At 41.0% G+C, this 15,504-nt stretch overlaps 1 protein-coding gene across 5 annotated transcripts in view; it reads left to right on the top strand.

Moving 5' to 3' along the window:
- Positions 1-15,504, top strand: part of stard13b (StAR related lipid transfer domain containing 13b) — a 426,906-nt gene that overhangs the window by 236,232 nt on the left and 175,170 nt on the right. Inside the window, exon 1 of one of the 5 annotated variants that reach the window (XM_073043875.1) lies at positions 941-1,449. The exons of the other annotated variants lie outside the window; for them this stretch is intronic. Coding sequence (XP_072899976.1) covers positions 1,329-1,449 — 121 coding nt within the window. The 5' untranslated portion in view covers positions 941-1,328. Of the gene's footprint in view, positions 1-940; positions 1,450-15,504 lie in introns of those variants that run through there. 5 annotated transcript variants of the gene reach the window in all.

Genomic DNA, 15,504 nt, shown 5'->3' with positions numbered 1-15,504 from the left:
ATTTATTTTCTCTTGCCTGCTAAGACTGGTACTTATTTGAGCAAGAATAACTGAAGGAAAATCTCACAGCTATGTTTCTATTTAAAAGTGAAGTCTAGTTGACTTGGAACCTGATTATTGATCATTTCACTACCTTGAAAAGGAGCGCTATCTACCTTTGTAATGAAAAAGAGAAAATGCTGGTCAGACTCAACAGATCAGGCGGATCAATGGCCTGTAAAGTCACTGAGGCAAAGATCATTGACCTGAAATACTTACTCTTTTGTATTTTTACACAGAGGCTGTGAGACCTGCTGAGTATTTCCAGCATTTTCAGTTTTTATTCCATGCTTTCAGCATCTGCGGTATTTTGATTTTCTGGTATATATATCTTCTTTTGGAAATAATTACTCAAATCTTCACAAAGTTAGAACATCCAGCCCCAAAAACTAAACAACAATTTGGCCATATTGTGAATTTTGAAATGTTCCTTTTCATTTATAAGGTATCTTGTTTTCAGTTAAGTAGGGAAATGGTGTTGGTCTTATAAGAGATTTGATTAACTAATTGCATTATTTAGAAAAAATTGCTGGTTGATCAACAGATGCGTCTAATGTAGAAATAATCTTTGAATGAGCTCCAAGTCACTTTCAAATTATTCCATAATTTCTTATGATGCATTGTATTTAAAATCGAATCTATTATCAGGCAGAGGTAAAATCAGTTAAGATCCCGTAGGAAATAATAACAACCATGCCTTTGTTTAATCAGATACAAAAGATGGCTTTACGTCTTGAAAAATATTTTGCCCTATTAATATTAAATCGTTGATCAGTTATATTGTAAGTAGTAGTGATTTGGGCTTTGTAGGACAAGATTAAAATACCGGACGGAAGTGCAAGTTTCTGGAGATGGGGTTGCGCTGAGCTGCAGATGCAGAGTCAGTGAGTGCATCTGTTGCTGGGACATGCGAGCTCTGCAGCAGAGGACACAGCCCTCTCCCAGCGGCTACTGTAATCGCTCGCGTCAGTGGGAAAGTCAGCACATCTGGCACGGCGCTGCCTGGGAAGAAGGAGCACGGAGTCCAGCTGGGGGCTCACTGGCCGGCTCTCCTTGCCGTCCGAAAGGCGGGCAGCGCAACACACTGTCCCAGCAGCGCCAAGTCATGCCTGGAGCCTTTGGCAGCTGTGTAAGTGTACGGACCGCAGGCAGCTGTCAGAGGGTCCGTCGACTCACTGGCGGACAGTGAATTAAGGAGCCGAGGAGTTGCAAAGTTTAGAAGGGGCGCAGGAAATCTCATGGAGTTGCTGTCATCTTGGCAGCAAGGGCGTTAAATCTTTGAATAAGACATGGCCCATCGGAAATCTGCAAGGCACCCGCTGAGGAGGTCTTTTAGCGAGCATCTGAAGGACTCCACCGCCAAAGCTTGGGATTTATTGTGGAAAAATGTCAGGGAGCGAAGACTGGCAGGTCAGTTCCCGGAGCTGGATGGTGCTCTCGCTCCTGTAAACTTTACAGGGGGGGGGGGGGAGGAGGGGTTGGGAGGAGATTATAATAATAATTATTATTATTAATGCACTGCAGCGAGGTAAACTCATGCCCGCCTGCAGGTGGGTCCGGGCTGCGGAGCATTGCGGATGGGCCAATCTCCTATCACCTCAGCGAGTTTGACCGGGAGCCCACCTGGAGAGGATACGGGGCTCTTGTTTCCCAGAAACCAGAATTCAATCGATTCCTAATTGCAGCAAGTTTTGCTGATATAGAAAATAAGATGCTAGCAATGGAACGTAAAATGCCCGGCTAGTGGGGTGGGGGGGCAGAGGTGAGGGGGTAAATGGGGAGATGCTGACCCGCTATTTCCTTTCTTAACGATGGATTTCTACTTGAATGGTTGATTGAGACGCAATTCTTTGGGAAACTGGTTTCCAGCTGTCAATCGATATTCGCGGGCACTGGGACGCAATGTCTTTACTAAGAGTAAACTTGGAAGATTTTGTTCCCTAACATATCCATTCAGACTTTAGCACAGCGTGAGACAATTAGCAAAGTTAATGAATGTGATGGTGACTCAGCTGTTCTCTCCTCTTGAAACTGCCGCTGCATACTGCAGGTTGAGGCCAGATGCTTCCTTCATTATCCGTCCACTGTTGCTGTGTGCAGAGCAAATGCTAGGATGACATCCAATGTAAATGCAGAGATTTTAGCAGCCAGCTGTCAGCTAAGCCTAGGAAGATTGTGTTTTCCAGGGTTTCCGTGCCTTACTGGGCTGCTTGCCGGTAGTGTCTTGTCATGTAACTGTAAAATGTCGTCACATTGTACAACCAAAAAGTGATGGGACCAGTAACTGCAATTTGCTATTTTATATTTAAGAAGAAAGTCAAAGAGGACTGCATTCAGCTAATATGAAAAAGGCAGCTGACTATTTATTTATTTAAAGTTCAAAGTTCAAAATAAATTTCTTATCACATTGTATATTCGATTCATTTTCTTGCGGGCATACCTAATAAATCTAATACAGGTAACCAATGAAAGACTGCCATTTTACGCTTAATTGGCTTAATTATTTATAGATAGATTACAACTTTTAATCTTACTCTTCTAATTGCAAAAAGAACCAACTGTATTAGTTATTTTTTGTAACATGCCAAGGTTTCCCAATTCCTTACTGAAACCTCTGAGTCTTGGAGACCAGGGTGATGTGATCCCTGAAGTAACTGGTTGCAATAAACCAGGAAGTAAAATAATACTGCACTCCAATGGTATTCCAGCATTCGTGTACACAGTTATGCATACACACTGAATGTGCAGAACTCCTACCAGTGCTGGAAATTAAGTAACAAAGTAATTGACACTTGTATATCAATATTAATGGAGTAAATTATCAAAGGATTGTTAGCAGCCAATGAGCAACATGAGCTTTAGATAAATGGTTGATCATATTGATAGATTTTTGAAAGCATTCTAAAGGAGTAGAGGGAGATGAGATGTAGAGAGTTTAATCCTAGACAATTAAGGGCAGAGCTAGTAATTGTGCAGCAAAGAAAGTCACTGATAATCTATTGGCCAGAATTGGAGCAATGCAGGGACCTGAAGGAAGTTACAGAGGGCTGGAGGAACGAGGACACAGTGGGATTTGTACACAAAGATGGGAGTGTTGAATCAGAGACATTTCAGAATTGCAAGGTAATGTTGCTCATTGAACACAGTTATAATTGGTGACCTAGATTTACTGTAATCTCAAAGCAGTGTTAAAACAACACTATTACTTTGATCATTCAGCTTTAATTACTTTGGAGCGAGTTACAGCTGAAAACACAGGCCTGCAGTATAAAGAGCAAAACAATATGGTTTCCTTTTGCACGTGGTATGTGTGTCTGTATCTGTCTATAAAGAAATTGGAACTACTTGTATAAAATTTATTTTTTTTAAATTGCCATGTTTTGTCTTTCTTCCAGCACATCTAAAGGGAACAATTAAGGGCCACAATTATGATGCAAATCTTTTAAATAGCTAACAGGTTTGTTTTAAGCTATTTCGTAAGCAGAAAAAGCAACAGGGATCAGAATGGCTTATTTCAAATAGCATCTAAAGTATGACACATTTGAAGAATTCTACATTTTAAAAATAAGGAACAAATAACTTGAACGAGGGGACTGGGTATCCAAGTTTGCTGACATGAAATGGCATGCTGCAGTGAGGATATTTGGATTCTGTAACAGGATGTAGATTGGTTGAGTGAGTAGGCAGAAGTTTGCCAGTTGGAATTTAATGTAAAGAAGTGTGAGGTTATCATCTCCAGTGTGTGTGTGCCCTTAACTCCTGGTGGAGTCATCGGGGTGCCATCATGACAAGCTTTTTGCACCGATCTTTTTGGTGTCTTGGGCATCTGAAACCTGGTGGAGCCCATCCCTCTCCAGGTATCGTCTCCAGTAGGAGAAATCAAAAGGCAGATACATATCTAAATATAGAGAGATGGAAAATGAGTGGTACACAACCCCTTGTGTTCCTCTGCATGAAACACAGAAAGTTAGTATGCAGGTGCAGCAAGGAATTAGCATATTGGCCTTTATTGGAAGTTTAGGGATAAAAAATAGAGTACTGTTACAATTGTACAGTTAGTGAGGCCACTCATACTGAGTATAGAACATAGAATAGTACAGCACATTACAGGCCCTTTGGCCCACAATGTTGTGCTGACCCTCAAACCCTGCCTCCCATATAACCCCCCAACTTAAATTCCTCCATATACCTGTCTAGTACTCTCTTAAACTTCACTAGTGTATCTGCCTCCACCACTGACTCAGGCAGTGCATTCCATGCACCAACCACTCTCTGAGTAAAAAATCTTCCTGTAATATCCCCCTTGAAATTCCCTCCCCTTACCTTAAAGCCATGTCCTCTTGTACTGAGCAGTGGTGCCCTGGGGAAGAGGCGCTGGCTATCCACTCTATCTATTCCTCTTAATATCTTGTATACCTCTATCATGTCTCCTCTCATCCTCCTTCTCTCCAAAGAGTAAAGCCCTAGCTCCCTTAATCTCTGATCATAATGCATACTCTCTAAACCAGGCAGCATCCTGGTAAATCTCCTCTGTACCCTTTCCAATGCTTCCACATCCTTCCTATAGTGAGGCGACCAGAACTGGACTTAGTACTCCAAGTGTGGCCTAACCAGAGTTTTATAGAGCTGCATCATTACATCACTACTCTTAAACTCTATCCCTCGACTTATGAAAGCTAACACCCCATAAGCTTTCTTAACTACCCTATCTACCTGTGAGGCAACTTTCAGGGATCTGTGGACATGTACCTCCAGATCCCTCTGCTCCTCCACACTACCAAGTATCCTGCCATTTACTTTGTACTCTGCCTTGGAGTTTGTCCTTCCAAAGTGTACTACCTCACACTTCTCTGGGTTGAACTCCATCTGCCACTTCTCAGCCCACTTCTGCATCCTATCAATGTTTCTCTGCAATCTTCGACAATCCTCTACACTGTCTACACCACCACCAACCTTTGTGTTGTTTGCAAATTTGCCAACCCACTCTTCTACCCCCACATCCAAGTCGTTAATAAAAATCACGAAAAGTAGAGGTCCCAGAACAGGTCCTTGTGGGACACAACCCTCCAATCTGAATGTACTCCCTCCACCACGACCCTCTGCCTTCTGTAGGCAAGCCAATTCTGAATCCACCTGGCCAAACTTCCCTGGATCCCATGTCTTCTGACTTTCTGAATAAGCCCACCGTGTGGAACCTTGTTCCACAAGTTAGTTTTGTATAGTTTTGGTCTCCTTAAAGATTATGTACTAGCATTGTAGACAAACCAGAAAAGATTCATTAAGCTATTTCCTGGGATGAGAGGGTTATCTTATCAAGAGTGGTTAAAAAAAATTGATTGGTGCCCTTTGGAGTTTAGAAGAATGAGAAGTGATCTTATTGAAACTTGTAAAATCCTGAGGCAGGAAAAACTGGATAGATGCTGAGATCTTTCCACTAGTGAGAGTGTAGAATGAGCTGACATAGCTCCAAAATAAAGGGGCTGCCATTTAAAACTGAGATGTGTTGGAATTTATTCTCACAGAAGCAGGGTAATAGAAAGAGAATTGGATTGATGGGAATGCTCTGATGGTTACTGGCATGGATCTTTTGGGTCAAATGTCTTCTTTCTGTGTCACAGTAGTGGGTTATTAAGTAAATAAATGTGGATTAGTTAAAGGAAGGCTACAAATTAAATAATTGACTAAATGCTTCTCAAGAAGTGGAAAGTTAAAGGCAATGCAGTGGTAAAGTTTCTTTTGGTCATCAGCAGATCTTTGTCTTATCATAAAAGTTTTGCCAGGAAATTTCATGCATGCAATAGAAGACCATAAACCATAGGGACAAATTAGGCCATTCAGCCCATCAAGTCTGCTCCAATATAATAGGAAATGTGCAGGCATGGATACAAAGATTCAAGAAAGATAAAAAACAAAAGCCCCAGAAAACAAGATTGGGTGTGTGTATATGCAGTCATCCCACACTTGTTGCTGCCAACATGAGCTGCACACAGACTTTACTCTGGGTCCTCATGTAAGGTTTTGACCTGAAATGTTGCAGTTCCATTCCTCCAACGGATGTAGCTCAACCCGCTGAGTTCCTCCACCAGATTGTTTGTTACTCCACAGATTTTGTATTACCTGTGCATTTACAAAATTGCTGCATTCAGCCAATGCAAACCATTAGTTGCATTTCTTAGCAAAAGCCGATGCCATGAATAGTTTAAGTTTTTTCAAGGTATCTTTGGTTAATTAATGGCAGCATTAGTTTCTCAGAAAAATAGTACGTTATGACTGCAGCAGTGAGGACAGCTGTTGTGTAGAGCCTGACCTTGCTGCTGTTGAAGTATAACACAGAGAAAGAAAGTTATTGCAACAGGTGTGGTGTTCAGCTACGGAACAATATTGATCTATTGGTGAGGTGGGAAGGGAAAAAACAAATGGAATTAAATCCGGAAAAAAAGAAGACTAATTAGGCTAAGAAGACTCAAGGAAATTTTGAGGAAACTAAAGACCTTTTTCTACAAAATCTAAGGATCCTTGAAGGTGGCAGCTAAGTGTTTAAGAAGGTGTACATGACACTTACCTTCTATAGTTGCGGCATAGTACATAGAAGCTTGGAGGTTATGGTACAATTATATGTTACTAGTTCTATCATAGCTGGAGTACTCTGTGCACTTCTTGTTAGCATGGAGAAATGAAGGTTCTGAGGAACTGAGAGAGATATACAAAATTATAAGGAGCATAGAAAGGGTGGGCGCTAGGAATTGTCCTTACCAGACAAATATAAAACTAGAGGGCATTGGATAGAATAAGGGACAAGAGATTTAGGGCTTTTATTCCATGCTGAATGACTCTTTGGTTTGATGATCATATCACATCGTCATTGGAGAGAGTCCAGCAATGAAGGGATTAACATATGAGGAGTGTTTGACAGCTTTGCACCTGTACTCACTGGAATTTAGAAGAATGCGGTGGGGGGGGGGGGGGGGATCTCTTTGAAACCTACCGAATGTTAAGAGGATTAGATAAGGTGGAAGCCAAGACCGTGGGTGTATTTAAAGTGAAAATTGATCATTTCCTGATTGGCCAGGGCATCAAAGGTTATGGCGAGAAGGCAGGTGTGTGGGGTTCAGTGGGATCTGGGATCAGCCATGATAGAATGGGAGAGCAGACTTAATGGACTGAATGGCCTAATTCTGCTCCTGTGTTTTATGGTCTTATGACGCACTTCAACCTTGCCTGTTCCAAAGGATAACCCAGCCTGTCCATCCCAGGCGATATTCATGTAAATCTCCTACAGTGTGGTGTGGCATGACTGAAGAATACAAAACCATGAGAGGCCTAGTTATGGTAGGTGGTGAGCAGAGCTGTCTGTAACCAGAGAGCATTGCTCTGAGGTAAGCGGAAAGCACTTACAGGGGATTTAACAAAGAAATTTTCACTCAGACATTGTTGAGATCAAGAATGCACTGCGAGGATAATACAGATAGATTCTATCAAAACATTAAAAGTTTTTTGAAGGCTTCTTGAAATGACATAATATACAGGACTATGGGTCAAGTGCTTAAAAGTAGGATAGGAGCTTAATGGCCAGCAAAATGCAATGGGCCAAATTCCTTGTTTCTCTGCTGTTTAGTTCTATGACTCAAATTCTTAAATTTGCAGGAATGATCTTTTTGGAGGAGGTGGAAAAAAGCAGAGAGGCAATCTCTCTATTGGCAATCAGAAACAAACTGCAGTTTGTGAGGTGATTGATTTGTTTGTGGCTCTACACCTAGGTCTTCAACAGATGAATAAAAGCATAATCTACTTATTGCCTTTGCAAACAATGAAAAGGTGTGGTAAGATGTCTAGTGTCAACATTTCACATCAACCTGACCTGCTGATTGTTTCCAGAATTTTTTATTTTTGCATCAGATTTCCAACATCTTAAGTTTCCCTGATTTTCAGAATTTGATACCAAGCCACTTATGTTAAAAACAAGTTATACCTTGGCCAAAAGAGGCCAAGAGGTTTTAGAGAACATATTAAAGGGAAAAAATTAGCAAGGGATAGCAGTTAAAGGACAAAGTTCTTTATGCTTTGGCTGCTGAAGGCATAGTTGCAGGTTATGGAACATTTAAATTGGGATGATCCAGAGCATGCAGGAGCAAAAGTGTTCTGGAGGATTGTGGAGTTGGGGAAATGAATAAGAAGGAAAGAGGAAATGGAGATGCTTGAAAACAGGGATATCTATTTGAAAATTGAAGTGATGCTTAACTAGGAGATAGTAGAAAGATAATAAAGAAGAAGAATCAGAATGTCAGTAGATTAATGCTCTGTCATTCAGCTCAGATACTGACTCCGTGTACCATATAGTCTGAGAAAGGATGTGAGGCAGCAAAGCAAGAAGACTGCAGCCTAGGCAAGGGGATGAAGAATTACTATGGCACTGCCTCGAGTGATCCTGAACCTGGTGACATCTCTCAGGAAGATGATGCTGCCATTGCCACTTTATGTAGACCTTCCTTGATGATTGTGCTGCCAAAGTGATACTGTCTGAAGTTGACCCTTCTTTAACCAGTGCTGCTCCAAGTCATCCTCCAGTTTATCTCCAGCCTTCTCCACTGAAAGTCAAGCGTCTTCCACTGGCAGTCACTGGGTGATACTGCGAAAGATCATTAGGGCAGACATACTCTGATAAAAGACTCAAAGGGAAAGCATGTGACTGATAAGTGGATTTCTAGATAATATTACTTTTATTTTTAATTTTGAATGTTTATTTTGAGAGTGTTTATATATTTGTACTGCAACCAAGTAGACATTTGGATGGTTAATGTTAATGCCATCACCAGTAAGGTATCCTGTACAAAGCTTAGCAGAGATGTGTATGTCCACAATATGACTTCTTCTTAGAAACAATTAGGCAAATGTCACAGACAGAATACGAAGCTGAATTTTGTTGTCAAAAACTTCAGGTAAAACATCTTGATGGAGTTGAGAAGAGTCAGTATGGTAAATTTGAGAAGTTATTTCTAAGTTCATTTCAATTTTAACTGACTATTTTGAGTTATGTGCTTTAAGTGAAATTTTGAACAAAGCTAGAGACAGAAAAGTAGAGAGTTAGCAAATTGTGAAGTGGTTTGAAGAGACTTTAGAATGGCTTTTTAGGTTGGCATAATGAGCACTGTGATATCACGTGCAATCCATTTTGTATGTAAAGAGTAAAATGATATGAAGCAAAGTAGAAAAAAAGAAAGCATGTTTTGCAGAAGAGATTTTTGGAATTCATATACTTAGCTCCCTAATAATGCCATGCAGGTTGATAAAAGTATCAGGTTTTTTAAAAAGCATAAAATAAAGCATAATATTTTGACTTTTATACCTAGGTGGATGGTGGCAAAATCAATGGAGGGAGAAGTGTAGATTTCATTTCAAATCGGGATGGTGTGTGATGCAAAGGTGAATTTGTATGTGTTTACTGCCCCTGGGTTTCCAGCGTTAGAAATTGTGAATTTGGCCTGTGTGATTAAAGAAGCTTGGTGACTTGGGGCCAAGAAGTTATTAGGTGATAAGTACTACAGCTTTGTTGCATGTCTGGTAGAAGGAGGAAACATTTGGAGTGGTGGATAAGGATTCCAGTAGACAAAGAACAGGTTAAACTGCTTTGACCCAGAACATGTCAAGAGTTTTGATTATTGATGTGGCGTGGTAACATAGTGGTTAGTTCTTTGCTTTACAGTGTCAGCAATCACTGATCGAGGTTCAGTTCCTGCCACTGCCTTAAAAGAGTTTGTGACTGCCTTAAAGGAGTTTGTATGTTATCCCTGTGACTGCATGGGTTTCCTCCAGGTATTCTGGTTTCCTTCTAAATACTAAAGACGTACGGTGCGAGTTAGTGAGTTGTAGCATGCTTTGGTGGTGCCGGAAGCGTGGTGACACTTGTGAGCTGTCCAACATAATCCTCCCTGATTGATTTGATGCAAACAATGCATTACACTCTATGTTTTGATGTATTTATGACAAATAAAACTATTTTTTCCTTATCTTTGTTGATGGGGTTTCACTCACCCAGGTAAAGTACAATTATATAATTGAGTTGTTCAGGAGGGTTTAAACTAATAGGCAGGGGGATGGGAAACGGAGTGACAGTGCTGAGAATGAGTAGTTGTTGGTTTACAAACAGAGGCAGTGTGTAGTGAGACTGCTGGCAAGGAGAGGCTGATGATAGGGCAAAATTGCAGTCAACAGGATGAGTTGCAATGTAAAAGGCAGACAAAATTGAGAAGGGTGAATACAGGACTGAAGGTGTTATATTTGAATGTGTGCACTATAAGGTAGATGAACTTGCAGCACAGTTACAGATTGGTATGTATGACGTTGTGGGCATCAGTGAATCATGGCTGGGAGCTTAACGTCCAAGGATACACATTGTATTGAAAGGACAGGCATGTTGGCAGAGCGGATGGGGGGGGGGGGGCAGGCTCTGTTGGCATAAAATGAAATCAAATTATTAGAAAGAGGTGACATAGAGTCGGAAGATGTTGAATCATTGTGGGTAGAGCTAAGAAACTGCAAGGGTAAAAAGACCTTAATAGGAGTTACATTCAGACCCTCCCAAAGTGTAGTAAGAATGTGGTCTAAAAGTTACAACAGGAGGTAGAAAATGAATGCCATACAGGCAATGTTACAATAGTTACATTCAGTTTCAGTATATAGGTAAATTGGGAAAATCAGGTTGTTACTGGATCCCAAGAGGAGGAATTTCTGGAATGCCTATGAGATGGATTTTTAGAACAGCTCATGGTTAAGCCTACTGGGGATTGGCTTTTCTGGATTGGGCATTGTGCAATGAACTGGAATTGATTAGAATTTAAGGTAAAAGAGCCCTTAGGGGAAAGTGATCAGAATAGGATCAAATTCACCCTCCAATTTGAGAAGGAGAAGCTTAAGTCAGAAGTATCAGTATTACAGTGGAGTAAAGGGAATTACAGAAGCATGAGTGAGGAGCTGGCTAAATTGATTGGAAAAGAACACTGGCAGGGATGATGGTAGAACAGCAATGGCTGGAAACACCAGGAAGCAATTCGGAAGGCAGAGGATATATACATCCCAAAGAGGAAGAAGTATTCTAAGGCATGATAACAGAACTGTGGCTAACACAGGAGGTCAAAGCCAACATAAAAGCCAAAGAGAGTGCATATAACAAAGCAAAAATTAGTGGGAAGTTAGAGGATTGAGAAGCTTTTAAAAACCAGTGGAAGATAACTAAAAGAGTAATTAACAAGGAAAAGATGGAATATGAAGGTAAGCTAGGCAATAATATTAAAGAGGACACCAAACGTTTATCAAGTATATAAAGTGTAAAAGAGAGGCAAGAATAGATGTAAAATGATGCTGGAGAGGTAGTAATGGGGAACAAGGAAATGGCAGATGAACTGAATAAGGATTTTGCATCAGTCTTCAGACGCTAGCCATATACCAGAAGTTCGAGAGTCTCGGGACAGAAGTGTGTGAAGTTGCCATTACTACAGAGCATGTTCATGGGAAACTGAAAGGTCTGAAGGTAGGTAAGTCACCTGGACCAGATGGTATTCGCCACAGGGTTCTGAAAGAGGTAGCTGAAGGGACTGTGGAGGCATTGGTAATGATCCTTCAAGAATCAGTTGATTCTGGCATGGTTCCAGAGGACTGGAAAATTGCAAATGTCACTCCCCTCTTAAAGAAGGGAGAGAGACAGATGAAGGGAAATTATAGGTAAGTTAGTCTGACCTCAGTGGTTGGAAAGATGTTGGAGTTGATTGTTAAGGATGTGGTATTGGGGTACTTGGAGGTACATGATAAAATAGGCCATAGTCAGCATGGTTTCCTCAAGGGTAAAGGAGAATTAGTGGATTTTGTGTACCTGGATTTTCAGAAGACCTTTGACAAGGTGCCACACATGAGGCTGCTTAACAAGTAAGAACCTACAGAAAAGATTCTAGCATGGATAAAACGGTGTCTGATTGGCAGGAGGCAAAGAGTGGGAATAAAGGGAGCCTTTTCTGGTTGGCTGCCAGTGACTAGTGGTGTTCCATTGGGGTCTGTGTTGGGACTGCTTCTGTTTATGTTACATGTCAATGACTTGGATGACTGAATTGATAGCTTTGTGGCAAAATTTGCAGATGATTCGAAGGTAGGTGGAGGGGCAGATATTTTTGAGGAAGTAGAGGGGTTACAGAAGGACTTGGACAGAATAGGAAAATGGACGAAGTGGCAGATGGAATAAAGTGTTGGGACGGGTATAGTCATGCACTTAAGTTGAAGAAATAAAAGGGTAGAAAACAATTTCTAAATGGAGAGAAAATTCAAAAATCTAAGGTGCAAATGGACTTGAGAGTCCTTGTGCAGGATTCCCTAAAGGTTAATTTGTAGGTTGAGTCAGTGGTGAGGAAGGCAAATGCAAAATTGGCATTTATTTCAGGAGGGGGACTAGAATATAAAAGCAAGGATGTATAACGTTCAGACTTTATAAAGCAATGATGAGGCCTAATTTGGAGTACTGTGAGCAGTTTGCACCCCTTAGCTAAGAATGGATGTGCTAACATTGGAGAGGGTTCAAAGGAGGTTTACGAAACTGGTTCTGAGATTGAAAGGCTTGTCATATGAAGAACATTTGATAGCTCTGGGCCTGTAATCACTGGAATTCAGAAGAATGAGGGGTAACTTCATTGAAACCAATCAAATGGTGAAAGGCTTCAATAGAGTGGATGTGGTGAGGATGTTTCCTAAGGTGGTAGAGTCTAAGACCAGAGAACACAGCTTCAGGATACAGGGGCATCCTTTTAGAACAGAGATGAGGAGGAATTTCTTTAGCCAGAATGTGGTGAATCTGTGGAATTCATTGCCACAGGCAGCTATGGAGGCCAAATCATTGGGTATATCAAAGGCAGAGGTTGATAAATTCTTGAATAGTCAGGGGATGAAGGGATACGAGGAGAAGACAGGAGATTGGGTATCAGAGGAGAAATGGATCAGCTGTTGAGTGGAGCAGACTCGATGGGCCAAATGGCCTAATTCTCCTCCTGTATCTTATGATCTTATGGTCTTATAATTGTGGAATGATCTGCTATTAGAAGTGGTGGGGGCAGTTTCAAGGGATATCATTGGGTGCATGTAGATGGAATTGGGCAGAAAGACGGGCTGGCATGGACTGGATGGGCTGAAAGGCCTGTTTCAGTGTTGTGGTGCTCTGACTATATGAATCCACAATGTTGACCATGAAGCCAACCCCCACAGATCTGAAACCTATCTGTGCCAATCTTAACTGGTTTGACCCTGGTTTTGACTCCAGATCCAAACATTGCATTTTGATATTTAACTGTCCTCTGAAATAGTCTGTGGGGGTTGGCTTCATGGTCAACATTGTAGATTCATATAGTCACAGAGTACCAAAACACTGTGAAGGGTTTAAGAGAGCAGCTCATTTGCTTTTTATTGGTGAGTAGGAATGAGCTATAAGTGCTGACTTTCCAGTCCTGATGCAGGGCCTTTGCCCAAAATGTTGGCCCTGTTGATTTCCTCCAGCATTTTGTGTGGGTTACTCTCAAAAACAGCTACTACCCTATCACCTTTCAGTTCATGAACTAATCAATACAACCCTAATTACTATAGTTTATTTACACTGTACCTGCTTTGATCCTTTGCACTAAAATGGACTTTGTTTTGTTTTATGTTTAAATTATGTTTTTCTTGTGAAGGCTGCTTATATGATGCTGTTATGCTGCCGCAAAGTGTTTCATTGCACCTGTGCATACATATACTTGTACATATGGCAATAGTCTTGCCTTTGACTTTGACTTTGAGCTACTATAATGGATTGAAAATCTACAATGTTTCAAGATATGGCTCAGTATAATATTTACCCACTGCAGATTAAGAACGTTAAGCAAGTACAAGACAAACTACACGTAGTGACAGGGAAGGGCCACTGCTGATGTATCTTCTTTTCTAGACCCACCCTTAAGATCAAGGACAACTTGCTTCCACTCCACTTCTGTAGGTCTTCAGTTGGCTGATGAGGGGGCAGCTGGGACAGTGGATGTACTGGTTGTGAAGTTACATATTTCTTCTTCCATTTGACACAGGGAAGAAGAGTACAACAGGGCAGAAACCGGTTTATTGTAAGCTTTTTCTTTGCTGGTTTTGAGGTCTTGATCTTTAAACATAATTTCAGTGGCCCTGCAGCTCCAGGGAGTCAGGTTCAATCCTAACGGGTGCAGTCCACAAGGAGTTTGCATGTTCTTCCGTGAATGCACAGGTTTCTTCCATGTCACGGAGAATTGAAGCTAGGTTAATTGGCAACTGTGAATTATTCCCTCATATAGGTAAATGAGTAAAGAATCAAGGGAAAGTTGATGGACATATGAGAGAGAATAAGCTGCAAGATACAAGGAAATAAGGAGAGAGGAAATTAGACTGATGGGATTGTTCTATTGGTAACCGGCAGGAACCCAGTGAATTAAATGACTTCCTTCTGTCATAGTAATAAGTAACTACAGTGATGGTGAATTTAGACATTGACGTCTGCCTTCTTTGAAGGATGTCTCTTAAGAAGTGTCCATGTTTTCTGACAACTCATCATGGACCATAATGTCAAATGATGATGTTGTATAATGGGAAGCAAGACAGCAGAGGAGTTTTGCTTTGTGGATATTAAGTTTACTGCCTGTCCTCTCATCTGCTTTGTGCACGAGTTGTATTGATTTGGAACTTGATCTTTAGATATACAATGTGCAAATTACCGTAGATTCCGGACTACAGAGCGCACCTGATTAAAAGCCGCTGGCTCTAATTTTAGAAAGAAAATCAATTTTTTACTTGTACAGGCCGCACCGGATTTTAGGCCGCACCGGATTTTCGGCCGCAGGTGTCCCACTTTGTAATATGAGATATTTACACAGAAAGATATTACACGTGAGGATTTTTTAACTTTTAATTAAATCCATATGGTAACATAAACAAATACATATTGCAAATGCTTTTTTTTGAACCGTGCCTGTAAGGCGGCTACTTTTAAATATACGTTGCGTATACTTTTTTACTGAACAACATTCCAATATCTCCTAACGACTGGTAAAAAATATATATACTGCAGCCTACCAGGAAAAGTTATTGATCGCCTTTAACTTAAAAGCAGCGTTTTGGCTCCGCCGCTCCGCCGCTCGCCCCCCGCCGTCCCGTTTATCGCAAACGGCATTTTTCCCACAAGACGCGGCGAAACCGGGTGTGACGTCATAGCATCCCGCGATGTAGTACAGAAAACAAATATAGTTAAAACACTTCTAACTTTAACTAACAAATGAATTACTAAGCGAAAATATTATAAACTAAATAACTGCCATAAAGGCAGCACAATGCTTTTCTTCGAGTGTTTTCCATGTTGATGAGGGTGAGTACAAATGACTGATTTACAATAATTTAATTGTGAAAGTGCGCTTGATTTATCGTACAATTTCATTGGACCTC

The sequence above is a fragment of the Hemitrygon akajei genome, chromosome 4, assembly GCF_048418815.1.
Source record: "Hemitrygon akajei chromosome 4, sHemAka1.3, whole genome shotgun sequence".
NCBI lineage: Eukaryota > Metazoa > Chordata > Chondrichthyes > Myliobatiformes > Dasyatidae > Hemitrygon > Hemitrygon akajei.
Note: the sequence above shows the minus strand (reverse complement) of the source record. Positions and strands in the feature narration are given on the sequence as shown.